We start from the raw sequence: 26,288 nt of genomic DNA on the forward strand, positions 1-26,288 counted from the left end.
TTCCTTGCTTGGGACAGCGGGGTTCCTGAGGACAGATGCTGGTTCCCAGAATGCACGTGGCTTTAGGTTGGAAGCCCCATGCCCCTGGTGTGTGTGTGCGTGTGTGTGTCTGTCTGTCTGTCTTCCCCGGACCTGAGGCCCTGGGAGCCGAGGCCCACTGTGCCCTGTAGCATCCCCTGCTGAGGGTGACCCTGTGCAGGAGAGGCCCCGTCCTCCCCTCCCTCCCTGCCTGACCCCAGCCCACACCTCCGTCCTGGAAGCGCTTTCTTCCTTGGACGAGCGCTGTTCCAGGCTCCTGTGTGTCAGCAGAGGCGCTAGCTGCAGCTGTAACAGTTAACAGTGGAGAACACGAGTCTCCAGAGGGTTCCCCAGCTTTCTTCATTTTCCTTTGGAGAGGCTGGGACATTAGGGCTGCCCTTCAAGGCTAAGTAGGGCCCCTGGGGTCTGGGACTGATTGTGGAAGGAGGGGGTTTCCCAAGAAGGGAGGAAATGCATTTGAAACACAGTGGGGTGGGGAGCTCAGGAGCTGTCATCTTAAGTACCCCCTCCCTCCCCCACAAGAGGTGAAGTGGAACGTGATGCTTCAGGTTGTTATTTATTTCACTTTTCAAGTGTCTTTTACTGTAGCTTCCTTGAGGGAAGGGACCCTGCTTTCCACTTTGTTGTGACCCCAGAGTTGGGAACAGCACTTGGCACCTACACTGAATTCTCAGTAATTATTTGCAGTTCCCAGCGGGGCCCTGTTCTCCCTGGCTTCCAGCTCGCCTCCTCTGCCTGGAACATCTTCTCCTGGCCCTTTGCCTGCCTAACTCCTCCTTGTCCTTGGAGACCCCACTCAGCTGTCCCCTTTGCAAGGCACCTCCTCCCAGCCCCAGGCGGGTTACAGGCTCCTCCCCTGAGCTGTCTTGAGGCACTGGTCACACTGCACTGTTGTGGCTGGAGATAGGTCCCCCCCTCCGTGCCCCCCCAGGCAGGGGGCTTCTGGAGGGCAGCACCATCCTTGGCACACAGTAGGTGATCAATAAATGCTTTCTAGATGGACCAAACATGATTTTGTAAGCAATGTTTGACTCTAGGCATAGCTCTGATGAATAAGACATTGGCCGAGCCGCTTGAACTTTCTCAATCTGTGACAAGGACACTGGGTGACCAGATCAGCTTACATCAACGTTGCAGCAGATTGCTAGACTCCCTCTGTGCTTCTGACTTTCAAGGGTGGGTCCTGTGAATTGTAGCCACCTATAGGTACAGACAGCCCTGTTTTGGACCCTGGGATCAGTCCTGCCCTTGGTCAGGGGGAATTTAGGTTTTTTTATTTTAAAATGTTTACTGAAGATTATGAGAGAATGTTTGTGCACCCCCAAAGTTCATACTTTGGAGATGGGGCTTTTGGGAAGTAAATAGGTTTAGATGTGATCATGTGGATGCGGCCCTGGTCTGATTGGATTAGTGTCATCGGATGGGACAGATTCCAGAGAGCCTGCTACCTCTCCACCACATGGGGACACAGAGAGGAGAAAGCAGCTATTACAAGCCAGGAAGAGATCCCTTACCTAAACCCAACTGTGCCAGCTCCCTGATCTTTGACTTCCAGCCCTTAGAACTGAGAGAAAATTAATGTTATTTAGGCCAGTCTGTGGCATTTTGTTATGGCAGCCCGAGCTGATTAAGATGCTGAGTGCCTTGCCCTCAGGGACCACCCAGTCTGATGGGGGATCTGACCCAGGACAAGACAATGACCCATCAGAGCTGTGCTTAGGGAGTGAACAGTTAGCTCTACTGGGGAAGGGGAAGAAGATGTGGGTGGGCATTGCAGGAGTGGGCTTCAGACTAGCCCGTGAAGAGAAGCTGGCATTTCCCTGGTGGAGATCAGGAGGGAGGACCTGTGCGGGGAAAGCATGGAGGGCTGAGGTTTCACGACCTACTTAGGAGAAAAAACAATCAATAGTTCTCTCAACTTTAAAACCACACCCTCGCCTTCTTGATAACCTCAAAACCTCAGGCCCCTCCTTCACAATATTTGACACACGAAATTAAATGTGAGTCCAGAATGAAGCAAAGCTAGTGAGAGAAGCCTTGCTTTGCTTTGCTTCCAATCTGCACATCCTTCCTCCAGCCCCAATTCCAATGTATTTCCCTGGGGTGCCCCTCTCTTCTGTCATACTGGAAATCAGCCCACTGGTTTGCATGGATGGGCAGTGACAGTAAGGACTATAAATGGGAAAGCAGCATGTGAGACTCAGGAGGAACACTTGGCAGCGGGGAGGGATAGAGACTGGAGCAGGCAGAGCAGTTAGGACGTTGTAATATCTTAGGGGCTGAACTCTAGCGCTGGGGCTCTGGGGATGGAGGCTGATGGAGGAGAGAAATGTTAAAGCTTGGGAATGGAGGGGCGTGGGGCCCACAGGAGCGCGGGGCCTTGGCCAGGCTGCCCCACTCACTCACTCACTCAACTGGTATGTATTGCTAGTCCTACTGTGCGCCAGAGACTGTGGTATGCACTGGGGATACAGCAAGAAACAGCGCCGGGAAGCCCCTTGTTTTCATGGAACTAGCATTCTAGAAGGGGGAAGATGGGCCACAAACAAGCAAATCAGTATATGAACAAGATCATTTTCGATAGCAGTCCGTGCTAGGAAGACAATAAAGTTGGGTGGTGAGATGGAGAGTGATAGGGGTGGGGCAGGGAGGAAGGAGGCCTGGGTCCATGAAAGTGACTCTAAGAAGTGACAGCTCAGCTGAAATCTGAATGATGCTTCAGCAGTGAGCCATGGGAAGATCTGGAGGCAGACATCTAGGGCCCCAAGGCAGGGACACATACTAAAAAAAAATTTTTTTTAATAAAAAAAAAAAATTAAAGTAAAACATTGCTGGCATCCCTGTTCTCAAGTTGACATAGAAGCAAGGAGACATCTCCATTTCCCAGGAAGGAACCCCAAGGAGCACATTGTCTTGTTCCTTCTACGGTTGTTATTTTTTCTATTATAGTTTACATCCAGTATTATTTTGTATTAGTTTCAGGTGTGCAGCATCGTGGTTAGACAATCACATACTTTACCAAGTGTCCCCCTGATATTTCCAGTGCCCACCAGGCACCATCCACAGTTATCACAATATTATGGACTATGTTGGCCATGCAGGGATGTACTTTACATCCCTGTGACTGCTTTGTGACTACCGATTTGTATTTCTCAATTCCTTCATCTTCTCACCCAGTCTCCCAACAACCCTCTGGCAACCACCAGTCTACTCTCTGTATCATGAGTCTGTTTCAACTTTGCTAGTTTGTTTACTTTGTTCCTTAGATTCCACCTATAAGTGAGATCACATGGCATTTTCTTCCTCTGACTGACTCATTCCACTGATTGCTCCTTCTGCTCTTGTTTGTCCATGGGAGGACGTCTGGGTCAGGACCTGGAGACCCACTCTTTTCTGGGTCTTTCTCTCTTTGTTCTATAAATGTGAGGTGACCACAACCCTCAATGTGGTGAAGGTGTGAATGTGCTCAGAGCAGGCCCACAAACAGGGCTCTGTCCCTTATACTGTTCCCAACACGTAGATTTGGATTGAAAGTGGGGATTTGGTGCACACGGTGCCTGTGGATCTTTCTGAACAGAAGACAAAAAGCTTATCGAAGCTAACCAAAGGCCTGTGCTGGGGATGATGAAACCTGGACCAAGCATGAACTCCACTGGGGTTCCCCAGGTACACGGAACATAAAAAATATAAAGATACTAGAAGAAAATATTCCACAACAGCAGCAGAGGTTGCCCCTAAATGGTTAGATAAAAGGTTATTTCCCCCCATTTCTTTATTACTTCTCTGTACTCTCCAGTTTTCTTCAGAGGACATGTATTACTTGATGACCAAAAACCGAAACCCCAAAATGTCCCAAACCCCAAAACTTCATGTGGCATCTTTCTTGTTTATCCGGGGCTGCCACATCCTCCAGGGTACAAAGCTATCTTCTCTTCTAACAACTGCTACTTTAATCCTGGCTGTTGAGGTCAATCTAGTGTTTTCAAAAAAGAGATATATGCTTGTTCACAGAAAGACAGGCTGACAAATTCAGGGAATGAATGAATGAAAGGATAGAGGGAGAAAAACTCAAAGGACCCACTGGGTGGGGGAGAGCCCGTTTCATTCCCCCCTACTATAGTAATCTCACCATAAAAAATTAGGTGCTAAAACCACAAGTTTTTATTTTCAGGATAAAAGCAGACAACCAAGTCCCTTCAAAGTAAATGCAGGCCAAGGTTATTAAATTCAGTTTTTGTGGGCAACTCAACTGCATACCATTCAAAGTAACTTTTATTGACATTGATATTGCCTTTGAAAAGGTAACTCAAGCAAAATAGCTTAGTTTCTTGTCTCGCCAATGTTTAATGCACCAGAAAGACACTATAAGCAGATTCTATTTTGCAGGATGTCATTAAAAAAAATTTATTTTACTCTTCCGTCACTGATTTCTCAACTCCTGTGGGGTCACCCTGACCCAAGGCCCAGCATGTGACTCCCTCACTGCACAGCCCCATAGCTCTGGGCACTTGCAATCCCCAGAACTCCTTGAGCTGTGCCTTTCTTTGTTTTTGTTATCACTGCTTGTGCCTGGAATGCCCACCCCATCCCTGGCCTGTGCTCACTCATCTCTCAGTACTCAACCTAAGTGTCGCCACCCCTGTGAAGTTTCTCGGATCCCCCACTCTCCATGCCCCTGTGGGTTTGAGCACTCTTCCGTTTTCACCTCCATCAGCTTCTAAAAGGTTCCTATCAGAACCCACAACACACTCCTGCACACGCCTGTCTTCATGTCTGTCTCCTCTTGCCCAGCCACGAGCTTCGTAAGCACAGGCTTGTTTGCGGCTCGCCTTTACAGCCCCGGTAACCCTGGCCCACAGAGAGGGCTCAGGAAAGACTGCTGAATGAATGAGCAAACTAACCACAGGGCCAACGCCCACTGCTCCTTTGCTGGTAGCAAGAATTGACTTAGAAGAAGATATTATAAGGCACATTTGGTCAGGGAAAAGGGGCAGCTCTCACTCCATTTCCTCTTCTCCATTCCCATGGTCAGCCAGCTCCAAAGTCGGGCCATCTTATTTCTGAGAATCAATGCATTGTGTCTTAACTAGTCCCCCTGCCACCTGCCTCTGTGTCCTGACAAGTCACCCTACTCATCCATGGTCTGTCCGATGCACACTCCAGGGCTGATTTGAAATACCCATGAAGATGCCAAAAGTAAAGTTTAGGAGTTTTATTATCACCCTTCATTTTAAATCCTTATTTGCTGTGTGTGAATTATAATGCAGCTTTCTTGTGCAATAAATGACAGCTTAGAACAAGCTATATAATAGCTCTGCTTCCACTGATACACACAGCTGGGTTCCACCTGGATCTTTCATTCCAACGTCTGGTGACCTGGTTCTTCTCACTCAGGATGACATCACTCAAGGGGGCAGTGACCCCATATGCAACTTTCTCAGAAGACATGCACTGATGACTCCTGGGGTTTTCCCACGTGCCAAACGTGCGTAGATTATGCAGGGTCTGTGGCATCCATTTCCCCTAGAAAGTTGCCAGATGTGTCTGCCCGATGTGAACAGCCCCACCTCTGACAGCTACAGACCTCACCTGCTCATAGGTTGAGCTGCTCACCAGCACCGCACAGCTGTGCTGCATTATTTGAAGTCGTGCTTCCGTGTGGTCTCAGCTGACTTGGACTGGGCAAGAGTAGAGCTCCTGGTTTGCCTTGTCTAGTCCAGCAGAATCACAATCACATCTGTGTTGTTACCTTTCCCTGTGGAACCACTGTACAAATATACGTGTTTTTTTAATTTGTTTTTATTTATTGATTTGACAGAGAGGGCCATTGATTTTTTGTTCCACTTATTTCTTTTATGTGACCTGACCAGAGAGTGACCCGCAAACCCTGGTGTGTTGGGATGACACTCCAATCAGCTGAGATACTGGGCCAGGTCTGTACAAATATACTTTTAATGGCTGCATAATTCTTCATCATAAAAAAATATGATTGCCTGGCTGGGTGTGGCTCAGCGGTTGAGCATCGACCTAGGATCCAGGAGATCACGGTTCGATTCCCGGTCAGGGCACATGCCGGGGTTGCGGGCTGGATCCCCAGTGGGGGGCGTGCAGAAGGCAGCCGATCAGTGACTCTCTCATCATTGATGTTTCTCTCTCTCTCCCTCTCCCTTCCTCTCTCTGGAATCAATAAAGACATGTTTGGAAAAAAAAAAAAAGATGTATTTAACCATTCCCATTGTTAAGCAAATGCCATTTTCCAATTGTTTGCTCTTATAAAAGTTGCTTCAGTGAACATATTTGTACATGAATCTTTATACCATGCAATATGAAATGTACACAAGAATGATGAAACTGAATGACAAAGTAGACATTACCAGAGTAGTGGGTAATCCCCCAACCAAAGGAAATTTAGAAGTTCCTGCTCTTCTGACAGCTTAGTTGAATCAGAACTCAGTGTGGCCTTGACGCCACAGTTATGTCAGTTTCCCCAAAGATTGTCAGGGGTAAAGAGGATTATCTGAGAGGAGGCCAGCACTTAAAGTTTCTGAAAACTAAGGAGGATCCATGTCTTCTGGAAGTGCTGTTGTTTGGATACAGGAGTCAGCGTATTTCAAGGACTTCCGATGACAGGCTCACTTTCTTTCCTAATGTATCGCATTATTTTAGGTGTCTTGTTATTTAAAGAGGTTTGGTTAAATAAAATAAACTGCAGTCCATCGCATCAGGTGGGATGACGTCAGCCCTGAAATGACTGAAACTGCAGCGTAGAGTAACCTTGGGATGTTTCTGAGGTTTGTTCCCTGTTCCCACCTTGTACACTCTGAACACATTGTTAATTTCTCCAGCAGAGGCGACGGTTCATCTGCCGTCACAATACCACCACCTTGCACGTTAGTTATCTCGCTGATTCTCGGAACAATCCTCTGACGTACAGACAGTTATTTTTATTATCCCGGTTTTATAGCAGAAGCTCAGGCTCAGTGATGTTAAATGGTTTCTGGTGAATTTCCCAGTCTCCAGGCAGGCCTCTGGCTTAAAGCCGTCCCTTGTCACCAGCGTGTGCAAACAGCATAGCAGCTATGCGAGCGCCAAACCACTCCTCAGAGGTCCTGGTCTTAGCCTCCCTCCCCACCCTCTTCAATGCCTGTTTGTAGTATTCAAGAGTCCTTCAGATGGGCTCTCGGCTCTGTCATCCACAAGGAGAAAGGTTTCCTTAAGCAAAATGACTCGAGAGAAGAAAGAGAGAGAAACCAACTAGCTTAGGATCTAAGGGAGGCAGCGGGGTCAAATGTTAAGAGAAGTAGGAAATGATCACCTGACCCACCTCCCAGAGTGTCTGGGGTTAAAAGAAGACAGAATCCTTGGGTTGTCCTAACCAGGCTTCTGTGACTGGCTGGAGGGTCCTGCCATGGCTTTCACTTTCTATTCCCTCCACAGGCTTGTTTCAGTTTCTCTCCCCCACACGCAATGTCTCATCGCTGCAGCTGGCCTACAGCACAGTTGAACTTGAATTATTTCAACACCCTAAATCGTTACCTAATAATATTCCTGTTTTTTTATATTTCTTGAAAAATTGGAAGGTTGGGCTATGGTTGGCCAGCATTCTTGCATAGCAGCAGCTAGGGAGCGAGGGCCACTTGGAATAGGGGTGCGCACCTCCCTCCCCCCTCGCTCACTGCGACACGTTCTCTCTCTGGCCTGTGTAAGAATTTCAGTTCCCAACATTTGAAGGAAAGAATATGACCCTAAGGCACTGTAAGCAGTTAAGAGTGGACAAATCTTTGATGTCTACTGAAGAAAAGACTCAGATTCCTCACCTTTCTTTACCAGACCTTCACCATGCAGTGGCTAGAACGCGGTGGTTAGTGGCAGGGACCTCAGGGTTGGAGTCAGAGAGTGGGTTTGCGTGCAGGCTCTGGCGCTCACTGGCTTTGTGACACCAGGGAAGAAAAAGTCATTCTGGATGGGTGTTTCCCCAAGTGGGGTGCCACCACCCAAGGAACGGCCGAAGGTTGGGGGACCCCTGTCTGGAGTCCACGTGGAGAGACATAAGAAGGGAGAGGGCTGATCTTCCCAGGGGAATCTCAGAGAAGCACAGGGGTGACAAGACTAAAGACACAGGGAAGCAGGGAAATGAATTGAAGGTCTGCCTATGGAAACTCTGGGCCTTTCCACTGTACCCCACCCCTCAGGTCTCTATCACCCAGGAAAGGTACAGTCAGATTCCCCTCTTAAAAAAAAAATTAATATTTCCAAATGGGTGTGTGTGTGTGTGTGTGTGTGAGTCAGCACGGTCTAGCATCCAGGACGCCCAGGCATTTGGAGCCTTCTAGTCAACAAGCCCTGACGCACAGAATTCCTAATCAGCATTTTTGTTCTTCACTTTTCATTAAGAATGGAGAATGAGGACTCTCTAGAAACTTTAGGAAAAGACTCCGTAATAAAAGGGAGAGACTACGATAAACAGGAAAAAAACAACAGCCCGGAAGGCAGCACTTATTTTGAGGAAGCAAACCCAAACAGGAGCAAACTAAACTAAAAAGCTTCAGTTAATATATTCAAGGCTCACGAAGCCGTTTCATCCATAAAAGAGGAATAGGATGTGGCAAAGGACAAGCAAGATGAGCTCTTGTAAATTAAAATTGTGACTGCTAAAGTTATAAAAGAATCAATGGAAAATCTGGAAGATAAAATTATGTGTGGCACTCTCTCTAAATGTATAGAACCAAAAGAAGAAATTTTTTTTTTTTAAAGGCAAGAAAAAAGACTGAGAAAACAAAAACAGGAGGTCCAATATCCAATTAATAGTAGATTCAGAAAGCGAGACTAAAGAAAATCAAGGGAGAAAATATTATTAAACAAATGCTACAAGAGAGTTTTTCAGCACTAAAGGCCACACACGTCTCTAGACAGAAAGGGCCCATTTGAGTGGTAAACAAACATAGAGTTTGGAAAAAAGACTCGTCCAGTCGCCTAATCTGATTTTTTTAAATGACATCAGAGATGAAGAGAGCAATTGAAAAACTTCCAATTAAAAAAACCATCTATAGAGGGATGAAAATAATAACGAAAATTAAACAGACATCTCATTGGCAAGACTGGATGCTAGAAGGCAATGGTGTAATGCCTTCGGTGTTCTGCAGGAAAATGATTTTCCGCCTATAATGTCATACTCAGCCTAACTGTCATCCAAGCGTTAGTGCAGAATAAAGATCTTCGGGGACAAATAGGGCTCAGGAAGTTGACATCTCACACACCATTTCTCAGGAAGGTGCTTGAAAATGTGCAGCAGCAAAACAAAAGTATAATTTAAGAAGTAGGGGCTCTGGCAGGGTAGCTCATTTGGTTGGAGAGTCATCCTGATATCCAAGGTTGCTGGTTCCATCCCCGGTCAGGGTACATCTAAGAAACAACAATGAATGCATAAATGGGTGCAACAGCAAATCGATGTTTCTCTCTCTCTCTCTCTCCCTTCCTCTCTCTCTAAAATCAATAAATTTAAAAAGGAAGGAGGAGGAGGGAGAGGAGGGAGACATGGATCTTGGAAAACCTGCAATTGACCCAGGAAAGCCATACAGCAGGAGGATGGGGGACCCTGGGGGTGGGGTGGAGGGCCCTGGAGATGGGGAAGGGGCTTAAAAATTCAGCAGAACACCTGATGGGATGAAGAAGCTGGGGGGGGGGGGGGGGGGGATGGGCTATGATAAAGAAAAAAAGCAACAAGAGAAAAGAAAGGCAAATGGAAAACCCAAGAGGAAAAAAAAGTTGTACCGTACAAGGAAAAACAACTTTTATAAACATTTTGCCTCTTGAGAGAACAGTATCTACAGAGTCACAACAATGTAAATGCTGTTTATGTGATTTTCTGTGCCTTTTTTCTCCAAGCTGGTTTTATTTAAAATGTAAAAGCAGTGGTTCTTGAAAATGCTGATGAATCAGGTAAAAGAATACAGGGCCGCCTTCCTGTCGTCAGCCAGCCGGGCCAGGTACAGGGCCGCCCACAGCACGCGGGTGCTGGTCCCTTGCACAGTAGTTTGGTGGCAGGTTCCCTGTGCCCAGGCTACGCAGAGATTCTCGGTGTGGGACCTGGGTTCTAGGCTTACACCTTTACTGAACTTGAACAAGGGCTCTGGCTCCTTGGCCATAGCCCGATCCCTGGGGCCCAAAGGTCTTTCTTTGCATAGCATCTTTACCACCGATTTCACCTTCTTTCTCAGAGTTGTTGATTCCAGACTCTTCCCACATTTGACACGTGGGAAGAAGTTTTTTGTGCCAGGGCCTCCCTGCTCCAATGATCTTCTTGCAGCACACACAGGATCCCCACATCTGGAACACTCCTCAACACCTCCATGCTCCCGAGCAAATTTAGGAGTGTCTGGGAGCGTCGGAGGCCTGTGAGGTGCAACGTTCTCTGGCTTGACGCCCAGCTTCTCGCCCCCCACCCGAGTTGTGTATGCCAGCGCCCTTTTTAAGTGATTTTTCACTTTTTTAGGATCAGTCTTTGGAAGAGTGAACTAGGATATAAAAAAGAATGTAAATTGTTAGCCTTAAAATTGCATATGGCAGAAGTTGGGAGGCAAATGCAAAGAGAAGTTAGGGGTGCTGCTGCATTCACCTTAGAAAGTGAGCAGTCAAGAGATGCTGCTCTTAGTGGCTGGAAAAGACACAAAGGTGTATCAGTGTAGCACAGGCAATCTGGAGAAACAAAGAAATTGCGTAACTATATAAAGAGAGGAGGGAGCGCTGGCGAAAAGGAGTTTAAGCCTCATTTATCACGTAAGAAGGAAGATAGATAAGGTATAAAACATTCAATAGCGAGAGAAGTATATTATTGACAGTTACAGGGATAACATCAGAATATCTAATATCTAAGAGTTAAAATGATTGTTTCTGAGGAAAAGGACGGGAAGAAAGCTGAGGTGGGGCAGGGGTATTTTCACCACTTTTATCTGCTCGGCCTCCCACTCATTTGCTTTCCTACCCTTCATCCTGCCCTTTCCCAACCCTCTCCCCTTTATCTCTAGCTTTCTGGCTGAACCTATTTATTCATCTAAAACCAACTTTTGTTATTGTTGTTTAAAAAGTCAGCTAGTACAAAAGGGATAATCTGAGTCACAGTCTCCACAAACGTCTAATCCCAAAGTGGAGTCTTCAGCCATGACACAAAATAGTCCGGTTTCTCGCAGAGCACGTGGGGCTCCTGGAGCTGTTCTGAGCTCTGCAGATCCAGAGGTGCTAAGGAACACAAGTGGGGTGGCATGAGGATGCTGCCCACGTTCATGGTGATGATTCCCATTCTGCATGTCTGACCGATTGTATTCGTTTGCTATTGCTACGTAACAAATGACTGCACACTTCGCATCTTAAAAAAAATAAATCACTTTATTGTTTCCGAGTTCTGTAGGCCAGAGCTTGCCAGATCAAATGGCTTCCCTGCTCAGGGTCTCACAGGCTAGAATCAAGGTGTCAGGCGGGCTGGGCTCCCACCTGGAGGTTCTGGCAAAGAATCCACTTCCAAGTTCATTCAGGTGGTTGGCGGCATCTGGGTCGTTGCAGGTGTAGGGCTGAGGGCCTTGCTTTCCTGTGGGTTGTTGGCAACTAGAGGCTGTTCTCAGGGCCCTTCCATGTGGGCCCCTCCATCTTAAAGCCAGCAACAGGAGGTCTCTCTTGCGTTATAGCATTTTTATGCTTCCACTCTCTGACTTCTGCTACCAGCTAGAGAAAACGCTCAGCTTTTAAAGTGCTCATGTGGTTAGGCCCACCCAGATCATCTGCCGATCTTAAAGTCAACTAATTAATGACTTTAATTACATCTGTAGAATCCTTTTTGTCATGTAACGTAACACAATCACCGCAATACCACCTGGGAACAAAGATCATAAGAGCCATATTATTGTTCTATCCCATGACTCAGAGAAATGACTATTTTTTTTTTTTTATGTATCTGTTTTATGATAAAAATAACATAAAAGTACACAGAGGAAGTTTTTTTAAAAAACATGCCCATAATCTCACTTCCCAACATTTGGGATATATCATCTCAACCGGTCCTTATGCACAGAAACAGAGTAGAAAGAGCAATAGACAACGGTGGGGTTTTAATCTGCAAAATCACTTTTAAGTAAAGTGATTAAAATTAATTCTTATAGAAAATGTAACTGAAGTAAAACAGATGCTGAACTTCAGCAAAATATTTCTCTACCACAAAAATTACCCCCTTTAAGAAAAACTAATATAAAAACTATGAAGAAGTTGGAATCAGGCTTGCTTTATAAAACTATAGGTTGCCCAGCCTGCGTGGCTCAGTGGTTGAGCGTCGACCTATGAACCAGGAGGTCGCGCAGTTCGATTCCCAGTCAGGGCACATGCCCGGGTTTCGGGCTCGGTCCCCAGCAGGGGGCGTGCAGAAAGCAGCCGATCGATGACTTTCATCATTGATGTTTCTCTCTCTCTCCCTCTCCTTTCCTCTCTCTGAAATCAATAAAAACATACTTTTAAGAAAGCGCTATAGTTCATACATTTTATTAATCAGTGATTATTTCCCTGACATTAAAGATGAGTAAACTTATATCCTTACAAGTCCTCCCACTGCTCTGGCCCCTCACTTCTCAATTTTTGTTAGGTATATAATTATTTTTACAGGGTAAGGGTTTGTGATGTTTACATTTTGCTTTTACACTATAAATTCCACAGTGGCTTACTCTTAATTCTGTATTTAAAACAATTCAAAACTCATCCTCAGTATTTTTTTTAAATCCTCAGTTCTCCTTTTGATTTTGATTCATCCAGATTTCAGTATAAAGGATTTTTTCAAGAATGTGTAAACCCTGAGTTCTTTTGTGCTTGCCAATGACTGCCAATAGTCGTTAGGCTTATAGGGCAACTGGGTAGAACATAAAATTCATGAGTCATACCTTCCTGCTCTTAACTTTTATAGATAGGCCTCTTGCTTCCTTATCTTTTTTTTTTTTTTTAATCTGGTATATTTTATTACTGATCACCCTGAACAAATTTCACCTTGACACAGGGTGTGCTTTCTACCTGCTGACTCAAATTTTCCTTTCAGTTAAGTTTCTTCTGTTGTTCCATATGTTCTGGGAGCTTCTGGAATGCTCTTGGATCTGCATTGTCCATTTCCCATAATGATCACATTTTTATAATTTTTAACATTTCTTTGTTCTTTTCAGCATTGTTCCACTGGGCATTTACTTGTGTTCATTCTGTTTTGGATGGATTCTAAAGCAGCTTTCCTTTCTCGAGCTCCACCAGTCCACTGTACCCTCTTTTTTGCTCTCTAATTCCTTATTTGTACCCCTGAACCTGCTCTCTGAGATTTTCTTTAAGGGAGATAATTTTGAAATTTCTCCAATGTGATGGAGAATTCTTTGTTAAGGAACAGCATGGGTAGAGATGGAGAAAGGACCTTGAGGCACTTGATAGCTTTGCTTTGGTGTTTCCAAATCTATTAATTTCCTCTCCATGAGGGTGTCTCTGGGGTTCTCAAGTATGGGCACTCAGGAAGCTCCCAGGGCCCCCAGCAAGGCCCTCTCATCTAGTCTCTCTGGATTATAATCTAGCGATCGCCACTCCATCCATTTCACCCTCTCATCTCCAGGAAATGCCTTTGGCTTGGAGGCCAGGTCACAGCCAACAGAGATCAATGACCACCATCCTGGTCCCCTGATGCTGGCCTTCCCTGCTGTCACACTAGTTCTTTGCAAGAACACTACCTGTTCATCCTGTAGGGTCCTTGGGTCTTGTAACTCAAACCCAAATTCCAGTCATTTGGGTACCACTTCTCCCATTTTACCTCTTCTGCATATCACCTCTATTATAATCAATATTCTTCTTAGAATCAATTCCCAATTTTTAATTATTTTAAAAGGAGGCATATCATTTTCCTGGTTGAAAAGCCAGAATCACTTGGCATAAATAGAAAGTAACTATTAAAATCAATGCAATGAAAACAAAACAATGGATACAGCTGTCTGCTGGAAGCGGGGTCGGAGCCTCTATTTTCCTGGTTAGAAAGAGAGATTAGTGCAAATCAGAGGTAAGTTACAGACCATGGGCACCAAGCCAAGACTTTCTTGTTGATGTAGTCACATATGGAAGAGAACCCTGAATGAATCACTTTTGCATTATGCTAGAATTTAAACAATGGTCTGTGCGACACCTAAACATATCTCTCAATCCCCCAGTAGTGCCAGTCCCCCTCACCTTTGGGAAACCCCACTCCAGTGGATCAATAATTCTGTCCTTAGGGATTGCGACACTAAGGAAATATGATTCCTGCTCAAGGCTGGAGGCAGTGTCTGTTGCCTCTCAACATTTCACCAATTTCAGTACCGATTTTACAGTATTTGGCAGGCATACTTCGTGTTTGTGGTCTGAGGTTTTGCGAGTTTCCTTGTTTCATTAAAAACAGGACTTTTTCTCTGTTTTGGCTTTGTTTTATTTTCCGTTGCTTCCGGAAGATTTGGGGGTGGAGGGGTGGGGAGGTAGGGAGTAAAAATGTCTTGACTGTCTTTATCTGGATATATAAGTGATGTGCATGCCTCTAAAGTCTCTCCCAGCTGTGCGCTCCTGGGCACAGGTCCACACGGCCAGCTCTCAGGCCGGATCTTCCTACTCGGCTAGTGCTCTGAGGCCGCCCCACTCTGAGGGTTTCTAAGCTTTGTAGGTACTCTCTGGAATAACTGAAGGGAGAGTGAGAAACTGCCTAAGAGCTGCCCCCCGCCCCCCCAATTTCCTTCCTGTTTGTGCACTCAAGGTGTGTGTGTGCCTTCCCAACATCTTTGACTCTGGGAAGAGTGGCGGTATGTCAGCTTCAGTAGTGGACGGGTATCTTCCAAGAACATGAACCTCACACCTCCTAACTCTGCTGGTCTCTGCAGCCTGCAGCGTGCCCTTGACCTTACCGGATCTACATCACCCAGTGAAGGTCCTGACAAGGTCAAAAACAGAATCAAGATGTTGATAATGCTGTTTTTGACTTTTTGAAAGAAGTGCTTTCTCGTCTGAATATACATCTGAGTGTTCTGATGGAGCCAGTTAAAGGGGGCGTGATGTGGTGAGACTCTGACGTTCCCTAATTCTTATAAATCCAAAGGCAAGGAGCTTCCCGCTCATGTTGCATGAATAATGGGTTCCTTAATTCCTAAGGGCTCACACCAACGAGGCCCTCCCCCACTTTGCTTCAGCCTTCCCCTTCCTGCTAAGGATCAATGAAGCCACATGGCATGGTACCATAGACACAGGCCCACAAGAAAAAGGGGTGAGCAGGGGCCCCCATTCTGGTGCCAGATACCAGCAGGCCTGGCAAAAGGCAGTTTCTAAGGGGAGCAAACATATTTTCAAGCTTTTTTTTCTATTACTCTTCCCGGCCTTAGCAGAAACCTGACTTTCTCCTGGACACTTTCTCTTTCCATTTTATGGACAGAGCTGCCCTCCCTACTTGCCCATCTCTCAGGGCTGGAGGGACCAGTGATGTTTCCTCAACTCTAGCAACTACATCCAGATTACTGTTGATAATCTCACAGCCCTTTAGGAACGTTTCCTCCTTTGACCCCAAGCCATTCTTTTGTATCACCATCTGATCAGCTAAGATCCCACCCATTTTATTTGGTGTTTTCAGCCCCCAATATATATATATTTTCTTCCCACCCTATCTGGCAATATCACCACCTCTGAAAAGTTGCTGCTGTTTCAAAACTCCAACTTGCTCTCACTTACCATCCTCTCTATTGGTTGTACATTAGAATCATAACAAAACTGGTTCTACATTATACTCACGTGGAGAACTAAAAAAAATACCAGTGTCCAGGCCCCACCCCAGGCCAATTAAGTCACTTTTCAGGGGTGGGAGTTTTATTTTTGTTTTAAAGTATCCCAGGTGACTCCAGTGTGCAGCCAAGGCTGAGAACTGCTGTTTTACTCGTTTACGTTAATAAGCTCCTGCTCCTGGAGTCCAGCCTATTCTCGCAGGCTGGCAGTTTTTTCTTGGCTTCACCGCCTGCTCACCCAGCCTGGGCCCCAGGGTCACTCATTTCAACTAGGTTGTTGCCCAACAGCTTGTTTCCAATCCCGAGGGGGAAAATAAATTGCAAGAGGAAGAATTTAACTATTCCTGATTCAGGCTTTCTAACTCCACCTGGGTCCCAGTGCTAGTCAGCAATTATCCAAGCTGGCTCGCTATATTTACTTTCCACAGTGACTGTTCTCAACTGTTTCCACCATCCTCAATTCCCAAGTCAATCTCCTCCCACCTCCCCCATCACTCAGCACAAGGACTTGTGTCTTGAAATAAACTCTCTGCTACTTGTGCGCACATCTCAGTGTTTTTAACTATTTGCAAGTGGGATCAGCTCATAAAGCTTATTCCTACTTCACTGAGATTACGCCCTAATTGGCTCCTCTTTTTATACCTACTCTTTAAATGTAGGTTTCCAACTCTCTCATTCATTCACTCATTCACTCATTCACTCATTCATTCATTCACTCATTCATTCATTCATATATTAAGTGATTTAGTCAACAAACATTTACTGAAGCCCGGCTGGGCATGGCTCAGCCATTGAGCGTCGACCTGGGATCCAGGCGATCGGGGTTCAATTCCCGGTCAGGGCACATGCTCGTGTTGTGGGCTGCAGCTGATCAATAACTCTCTCATCATTGATGTTTCTATCTCCTTCTCTCCCTCTCCTTTCCTCTCTCTGAAATCAATAAAGATATATTTAAAAAAACAAAAAAAAACACATTTACTGAAAGTCCTCTTTGGGCTAGAGCCTATTCTAGATGCCAGGGATACCAAGGTGAGATGACCAAGATACCCCCAAGTCCACAAGTTGGTCCATGCCTGCCTCAAGCCCTCCTCCCTCACTCCTTTCTTGGTGAAGGACTCGGGGCCTCCTCCCATCAAAGGCAAACCTCTCAGCCAGCTCAGACTCCCAGCTCTGCCCATTTTTTCAGATTCTTTTTATTGGTTCTCCAACCTCTCCCTCATCCATCCATGCACCATTCAAACATGTCCCAGTATTTCTCATTTTAAAAAACAATCGGATAGAAAATTACCATTAGAATATCACAGTCATACCTGCTGTAGGCAAGATCCACCAACTGATGCTAAAATTATTGGTTGAAAGTTTGCATATCTAAATGTATCTCACAGGCTTCCCAATATTTATTAATTACAATGGGAAAAATAATAACTTTAAAGTTGAGAAATATGGCAAAGGCCGCCTTAACCAAGTGTTCAAGGTTAACATGATAAGCAATAAGAACACTATAAACTCGCACCCCTGATATGGTGAGTTGGTGAAGAGCACATCAACTCTGTGGTATTCTTGCCCAAAATGGGTAATTTTAATTTAATCATAAGAAAACATCAGACAGACCCAAATCGAAGGGCATTCCACAGAATACTTGACCAGTACTTTTCAAAAGAGTTTAGGTCATGGAAGTAAGGAAGGACTAAGGAATTGTTTCACACTGGAAGAGACTAAGGAGCCATGACAACTAAATATGGTGTAGGATCCTGGACTGCATCCTGGTGCAAAGAAAGAACATGGTTGTGTTCCAATAAAACTTCATGGACACTGAAATTTAAATTTCACACGTCATGGTCTACTCGTCTTCTTTTAATTCTTTTTGAACCATTTAAAAATATAAAAACTATTTTTATGGAAAAAGTGATGAAATTTGTAGTCTGCAGTTCATTTAATAACATCATAACAATGTAAATTTCTCAGTTTTTGATGATTGAATTACGGTATGTAACATATTAACATTAGAGGAAGCTCCTTGGAGGATGTGTGGAAATTCTGTAATGTTTTTGAACCGCTTCTGCAATTTTAAAATTATTTGAAAATAAAAAATAAATTTAAAAACTCCCTGGGTTCCTACAGCTGGGGTCTTCCTTCTCTATTTTCTGTCAGAGGCAAACTCCTTGAAAAAGATGCCCACACACACTGTTTGTATTCCACGTCTCATTTGCTCTACCCAAACTGCCTTGGATATTGTCACCAGTGGCACACAAGTTGGCAAATTCATGGGCTCTTTCCAGACCTCATCTTATGCGACCTCTTAGGGCATGTGCCATAGCTGACCACTGCCTCCTTGAAACATGGCGTTGGCTTCCAACATCTAAAACTCTCCAAGTTTTCCTCCTACATCTCTGGCTCCACTTTCTCACTCCAACAGCTCAGTGATGAAATTTCTTAGGCTTCAGTCCTGGGCTCCTCTTCTCATTTTCTCCCCAGGGAATCCTACTCATACCCCTGGCCTCAAATACCACCTCTTTGCCAAGGATTCCTAACATTATATCTCTCTGCTAGACCTCTCTGTAGTTCTCCAGACTCATATACCCACGTGGCTATTTAACACTGGCATTGGATATTTAGCTTTTAAAGTCTTGATATTCTCTCTGAGACATGCTTTCCCTTCAACTCACCCCTCTCCTTAAACGGTACCACCATTCTCTTCTATCCACCCAGCTCCTCATGCTAGGAACTAGGTGTCATTGCAGACATCCTTTTATCCCTCACCCACCAAATCCAGTAATTCGTGAAGTCCAAAGTACATATCTAGAAACATTCCATTTCTTTCCATATTTACTACATCCACTATCATCTGTTGCCCAGACTACAGTGATAACCCCCTATCGGGTCTCCCTTTATTGCCTCTTGCCCCTCCAGTCCACTAACCAGTAACCACAGCAACCTTTTGAAAAATGCTACCCCAATTATATCATTCCCCTGTTTAAACTTCTTCCATTGCTTTTGACTTCACACAGGAAAAAAACTCCAAAAATATAAGTCCTAGCGCACGCTTTGTGACTGGGTATTTGCCTGCCTCCCACACCTCATCTCTTGCTTTCTGTGTTATGACCCTATTGCCTTTCTCTCAGTCCCTAAAATAGGTTCTTTGCCTGCCTCAGTCCTTTGCATCTGCACCTTCTTAGAATTTTCCCTCCCCAACAATTCACTTGTGAAATCATCAGGATAGGCTAGCTTATGCTTTGGTAGCAAACAACCCCCAACATCGCAGTAGCTTATGCCTAATAAGATTTATTTATTGCTCATATGACAGTGTGATGTAGGTCAGGGTGGCTCTTCTTCTAGTGGAGACCCAGCGGTTCAGGGTTCTTCTAAACTGTGGCACCCCCATATTCATAATGTGACCTTTGTAGTGCTGTGGAAAGAGAAGAGAGTGTGAGGGATTATGCATGGGGTTTTCTCTGCCAGGTCTGGAAATGGCACACATCATATCTGCCCATACCCCATTGGCCATATCAGTCACATGACCCTAGCCTAATTGCAAAGGAAAAAAAGTTGCACTTCTCCTGTGTGTCCAGGAAGAGGAAATGAGATTGGTGAACATCAGGCCAGTCTCTGCCACATCCTGGTTAAAACCTACTCATCTTTAAGAATCAGCTTAAATAGTACTTCCTTATAATGGCATTCAAGCTCCTCTGACCTAAATTAGGACCCTGATAAATTTTATTGTAGCACACTATAATTTTCCTTTACAGCATGATCACAATGCAAAGTTTACATTTCCTTATGTCGTGACTTAAGATGTATTTCCATTTCTAGACTGTAGGCTCTGCGCGTGCAAGGATTGCACGTTTTGCTTCCACTGTGCCTCTGGTATCTACCACAGTACTTATTATATCACTGGTGTAAAAGTGATTGAGTGAACAAAAGAACAGTTGCACACAGTATCCCCTAGCTACAAATAGCACACTTGTGGAGAAGACAAATAAGTAGGCAGTCAGGGTTTAGTGCAATGACTTTCAACTGGTGTGCCACAGGAATTTTATTTTATTTTTTATATATCTTTATTGATTTCAGAGAGAGGAAAGGAGAGGGAGAGACAGAGATAGAAACATCAATGATGAGAGAGTCATTGATCGAGCCCGCAACCCAGGCATGTGCCCTAACCGGGAATTGAACCCCGATCGCCTGGATCCCAGGTCAACGCTCAACCGCTGAGTCATGCCCAGCCGGGAGCCACAGGAATTTTTAAAACATGCAATACCTAAGTATTTAGTGAGGGGCACTGACCTCTTTTCCCTTACATTGTCAAATGAAAAAATGACAGCAGCCAACACAATAGCCGCCTGGTGTGAATGAATCAATATTATACCTTTTTTTTTTTGTCAGATCAGCAAAAATTATATTTTTTGGTGTGCTGCAAATTTTAGTAATTAGTTTATGTGTACCATGTGATGAAAAAGGTTGAAAATCACTGGGTTAGCAGGATAAATGTTCCAGAGAGGTAAGCTCAGGGAGCTGAGAGCAACCTGAAGGGGCTGGGAGGATTCTCTGCTTTATCTTCCACGCAATCTAATCCAAGAGTCTGCAAACTATGACTTGCAGGCCAAATCTGGATTACTGCCTGTTTGTTTGTTTTCAGTGGCCCAAGAGTTAAGAATGGTTTTTATATTTTTAATGGTTGAAAAGAGTAAGCATACTGTGACATGTGAAAATTATGTGAAATGTAATTTCAATGTCCATAAATAAAGTCTTATTGGAACACAGCCATATCCATTAGTTTATTTACTGCTTATGGCTGCTTTCAATAGCAGTGTTGAGTGGTTGTGAGAGGCCACATGGTTAGCAAAGCCTAAAATATTTACTGTCTTGTCCTTTACAGAAAAACTCTGCTGACTTCTGATCTAGCCCATGCTTAGTTTAAAAGGTCACTTCTATGTGAGTGATGTCCAAGTGTCCATCTTTCAACCTCTCCTTTTCCTATTCTCATGTCCACCGCCAGAAATTAGGCCCCCGTAAGTTCTATCCCTGCAACAGTGTTTTCACCCTGCTCTCTTTCTCCCCGTCCCTTCTGTCCGTCCTTCCCACTAATTTCCAAGAGAACAGCTTTGATGTTGCAACTACTGTTTGAAGCTCCCCGTCCTGAACTAAATAAAATATGCAGTGCTTAGCGTGGTAGTCAAGATCCTCCACACCTTACCTTTTCAGCTGTATCTCTTCCAGCATGCTCCATCAGCCTTATCTATCACTTAACCCACCTCTGCCTTTTTACCTGAACGTCTATGCTCACAGTTACCACCTCTGTATGAAATGCCTGCTTCTGGTATTTCCACCTTGCCCATCCTTTAAATTGGTTATCTCAAATGCCTCCTTGCCCTAAAAGCCTTCCCCAGCTCCTCTACTGACAATAATTATTGCCATTGGTGCAATTCTCTAACAGTCTGTATGACTTTTATTTCAAATTTTGCTTTACAGTTTCCTGTGTATATATACACAGATTGTCTTTTTTTTTCTCACGTTCTATTGACAGCTGCTTAGGAGCAGGGGTTGTATTGCATTTTATTAATCTGGGCATCCTTTTGGTCCCTAGTATGTGTCTTGCACAAAATGGAAATGTCTATTCTTTGCAAAAGTCTTCATCTAGAGCTGGGGTGAATTTTTGCTAAAAACTACCTGTATTTAAGCACAAACGCCGCTTAACTTGTTTAGGGCTCACTACAGCGAGTCACACCTTTTTAAGACACGTTGTCTTCCAGCTGATCACATACCTGTGGGTCGCTACCTAGGACCCTCAGGTTTGTCCTGCAATCTCGTGCGTGAGAAAAGCTACCCTCCAGGCCCCTCGTCTGTCCACGGTGATTGGCGGACCAAACGTCCCAATCAGCCCTCCCGCCTCTTTCAGCAATAGCCAATCACAGACCCCGAGCGCCTCCCGACTACTAGACACTGTTTACTAACAGATTGAAGCCGGGGAATAGGGGCGTGACGGCTCTGGGGAGGTCAGGGAAGGGAAGGTCCTGACTGCGCGTGCGCACCAAGGGAAGTAGGCGGGGCAAAACCTCGGACCCCACCAATGGGAGTAGCCGCGCTCCTCCCTCTCCTGCCTCCCCGCCAAGCAACAACAACTCGAGGAGCGGGCGGGGCGGCTCTTGAGGCGTCAGAGCCGGTAGCCAAATGGGAGCCGGCAGTGACAGATGCGCGCGCCCCGTGCCCAATAAGCGATGGCGGCCCCAATGGCTCCGATACCTTGCTGGCTTGTGGGCGGAGCGGCTCGAAGGAGGAGGCGGCGGAGCGAGGGGCGGTTTGGTTGCGCCGTACTAGCGGTGCCAGCTGGAGGGGGAGGAGGCGGAGGAGCGAGCCGTGCGGCCAGAGCGGGAAAGCGACTCCTCGCCGCGTCCGAGTTCTGGAGCCGCCGCACCCGGGCTCCTGGGGCTGCAGCGGGAGCTGTGAGGGGCCGGGCGTCCACTGCCTCTCGGGTCCCCTCGTAGAAGCCCGCGGGATCGTGAAGGGAGAAGATGGAGGAGGAGAGCGGCAGCGGCGCCGCGGGGACCAGCGGGGATGGCGGCGCCCGCGGGGAGCAGCTCCTCACTGTCAAGCACGAGCTGCGGACCGGTGAGCGACCCCGCCCTCTGCCGGCCGGCCCGGCTCGGGGGCGCGCCCCGAGGGCCCGCGGGCGCTCGCGCTGGCCGGGGGGCGCGGGGTCGGCGCGGGGGGCGGGGCCGGGGCGGGGCCTCGCGGGCGGGGCGGGAGCCGGGGGGTCCCGGGAGGTCGGGGCGCGCCGAGGGGGTGAGGTCCGAAAGTTTTCCTGGCGCTGGGCGCTGGGGCCCGCGGGGCGGCACACAGCTGCCTGCGGGCACTCGTCTGCGAGGATGTCTTCGCGCCCCTCTCCCGCACAGGTGACACATCTGTCAGCGCATCCTGTTTGGGGTACACGGGGCGCCTTCCTCAGTGTGCGGTGAACGGTGCTTTGTTTTGGGAGCGTGACTCCTCCACCCCTCTGCTTCCCCAGAGGTGGTCCCCGGGAGGGTTTGTGGAATCGCCCCCTGAAGGTGCTGGGGTTCATGGACGAGATAAAAGGGTGGCCGTCCCCTGGGCTTTTCATGAGCGCAGCCTCTAGTGAGACAGAGGGATCGCGGGCTCCAGGGACTGAGTGCTTTTATTTGCAATTATCATGAAATACTATACTTGGCCTTGAATTTCTTTCAGAGGTCTCTGGAAATGAAGGCTCGATAAATTGAAAGCTCGAGTTCAAAGCGACTCACTAGCCGGCTTAAGCGCTTATGTTCTAATGTTTGAGATCGCTGGAGTTGTCCCAAGCTTCATACTTAAATTACTTTACTCGTCGTGTGGGTCCGGGTTGTCCATTTTAGAAAACGCTTATTTGGACGAATCAGCAAGTTTAGATTATGTTTGTGGAGCCCAGTCTTGAGTTAGACAGAGGTGGTTTTTTTTTTCATTTCTGAACAGATAGTATTTTAAACGAGTTGTTCGTTATTGCTATTCAGTGTTCCTGTGGACCTTTGTAAAGGTTTTTTCTTCAGCTTCCTTCGCATATTAAGATATTCTTTTATTGTGTAGACACAGAGCTTATATAGCAGGTTTCACCTTGCTGTTTTGAACAGATTTCAAAGTTAGTCTGTCACAGTTCTTTCAGTTTTTCTTCTAATTTGGTCGTCTGTCAGCATTCCACGGAGTGCCCGCGTGGTGACTTAATTTGAGGGGATGTTAAATGCGTGCTCACTTATTTTTTGGTGGTTGTGATTTTATGTATCAGGAGCCAATTACTCCGTAATCTATTTGAGTTCCTAACGTAACCTGTGTAGGTTTGGTTGGTTTGATTTTTCTCTCTCGATTTACTAGACAACTGATGTTTTCAAAGGGTTATTAAATTATTTATTCACTAAGCATTTATTCAGTATTAATATCTGATTTGTGCCAGACTCAGTGTCAGGTGCTTTCTGGTATGGAGATTTTGAATTTCTTTTTCTTACCTTACATAACGATTGACTGATTTTTATATCTAGGATTGTTCTGTACAGCAAAAGCTACTGGAAGTCATATGCTCCTCAGCCATTGACCGTGGTACAACAAGCAGCTTTTTGCTAAATGACCAAAGAGCAACCTACTTGTTATTAGTAGTCAACCAACTGCTTGGTTTCTGGGTTTTGCAAACAATGCTAGTTTTGTAGAAAACAATGAGTGCTGCTCTATTTCCCTTTCTTTGCTGTGTGAATCATCAGCTTCAAGTTTGCATTTCAGAAATTTTTCTGATGGATGGTGAGATTATACTGCATTCATTAGTACTGTTAACTGTCAAAGGAAATGGACAAGTCATTGGAATAACTGACCGGATATAGTGGTAAAAAACACTGTTAAAATATAACTTGAAAAATTCAGTCATCTTCAGCCAACTGTGCTCCTCTTGGCACACGATGCTATAATAGGCACCAAAGTAATCTGATCTGACAGTGGTCCCTTGCTTCTCAAAATGTGGACAAATATATAGCCATATTAAGTCAGCAGTTGGTGATTGCCCATTTGTGCCCCAACACTGTATTGTGTGCCGCAGGATGAATGAAAAGGCAATAAAAGTCACATATAATGACATGGAAATTGTTCCAGTTGTGTAGACTGAAGTAGCATGGCGTAGCTGGACATGGAATTGGAAGACTTCATTCTAAATCTCAGCTATGTAGCCTTGGGCAAGTCACTTCACTCTTACAGACTCACTTCTCTCATCTATAAAATGTGAAAATTGAATAAGACCCTTTGGAAAAGTGCTAAGCATGTTGCTTGGCACGTATTAAGCACCCAGGAGATATTGGTTGAATATAAATCTGGAAATCACTCCATAATAGCATATATTTTTTAAGTATGTGAATTAATTCAGTGTAATTTGGAAAACAAATCACTCATTTAGTGCTCAGGCTCTGCCACATTGCCAGGCTATCATCTTTTTCTGTGCATGTCTTCTGAAGTAGAATGCAAACTCCTCATAATCCCTGCTACTATTTAGCAGCCTATGCATATGTTTAATAACATCTAACACAAATGCTATATATTCAATTTACTTGTCTGTACTGTATTGTAAGGACCTTGAGACCTTGTTCTTTGTTCTTTGACCACATCCCTTGTCCATTTTCAGCCCCTGGCATATGGTAAGTATTCACATATTTGTTGAATGAATTCATTGAATGGATGAAAATCCAGGACCAAGTCTAATAATTTATTGTATTCCCAGTACCTTGGATATATAAGGTGGTTGATAAATTGATGACAGTGACTATAAATGCTGAAGAATGAACAGTAAAGAATTGATTAGACCAGTTAAACGTACATTACTTGAGCACTTTGTTTTCTACACTAGAATGGTACTGATGAAACTGAAAATGACCAAGAACATGTTTTGCCCTCTGATAGTAGGGGAGGAAGCCATGCAAGCCAGTAATTAGGGTATGTTATCATAAGCACAATACTAAAGGATTATACAGAGTATAAAGGTAGCAAAGAAAAGATTAGGACTTTTAGGTTTCAAATAATCAAATCTAACTTGCACAATAGCAACAAAAAGGGGTGGTATTACTAGAACGATACTGGGTTATCCTACCCATTCATTTATTCAATAAATATTTTATTACCTCTTATGTATTGAGTGCCGTTTTAGATGATGGGTTATAAGGCAGATATGGTCTTCCCACTGGAAAGACAAGGTTCCCACTGGAACCAGAGACTTATCTACTCCCTTCATCTTGAATCTTTGTCTCTACATGATGACTTTATTCTGCAGTCCAACTTTTCCCACATGGGAAAGAACATGGCTGCTGACAGACCCCAAGTTTTATATCTTACTGCTTCAGATACTGGAGAGACACTGCCTTTTACTTAGGTTCAGATATTAAAAATCTCAGGGATGGTCTTTATTGGCCTCGCTCTGGTCAGGTGCCCTATTTTGGATCAGTCAGTTAAGGCCAGGGAATGGGATCATGTTCTACTAACATGACAGCTGCTACAGTAAACACGTGGATAGGGTGAAACTAAACTCTTAGGAGAGGAAGGGTTGCTGGGAAAACATTTCCATAGGTGTCTGTCATTAGGAGAGAGAGCCTAACACTGAGTAGGAGGTCAAGAAAGAGCTATTAGTTATCTATTGCTGTGTAACAAATTACCCCAAAACTTAGTTGCTTATACAGCAGCATGATTTCTATGGAATCTGGACTTGAGTTGCTTAGCTTGATAATTTTGTCTCATGAGGTTGTAGTCCACGTGTTTGCCAGGATTGACGTCACCTGAAGGCATGTAAAGGAGCTGGAGGTTCCCCTTCTGAGACAGCTGGCTCACGTGTGGTTGGCAAGGTGCTTTAGTTCCTTGCCATGTGGACCTCCCCATATGACTGCTTAAATGTCCTCATGATATAACAGCTGCTACTCCAGAACAAGTGATTGAAGAGAGAGCAAGGTAGAAGCCACAATGTCT

General features: G+C 45.2%; 1 protein-coding gene across 2 annotated transcripts in view; it reads left to right on the forward strand.

Annotated features, from left to right (window-relative positions):
- Positions 1–22,330: 22,330 nt before the first annotated feature.
- Positions 22,331–26,288, forward strand: part of RPS6KA5 (ribosomal protein S6 kinase A5) — a 106,632-nt gene continuing 102,674 nt past the window's right edge. Inside the window, exon 1 of one of the 2 annotated variants that reach the window (XM_087818572.1) lies at positions 22,331–22,427. In XM_087818572.1, the coding sequence (XP_087674698.1) occupies positions 22,331–22,427 (97 nt within the window). Of the gene's footprint in view, positions 22,428–22,617; positions 22,712–26,288 lie in introns of those variants that run through there. The other variant, XM_087818575.1, reaches the window with a different exon arrangement.

The sequence above is a fragment of the Miniopterus natalensis genome, chromosome 1 (assembly GCF_054644295.1).
Source record: "Miniopterus natalensis isolate mMinNat1 chromosome 1, mMinNat1.hap1, whole genome shotgun sequence".
Classification (NCBI taxonomy): Eukaryota; Metazoa; Chordata; class Mammalia; order Chiroptera; family Miniopteridae; genus Miniopterus; species Miniopterus natalensis.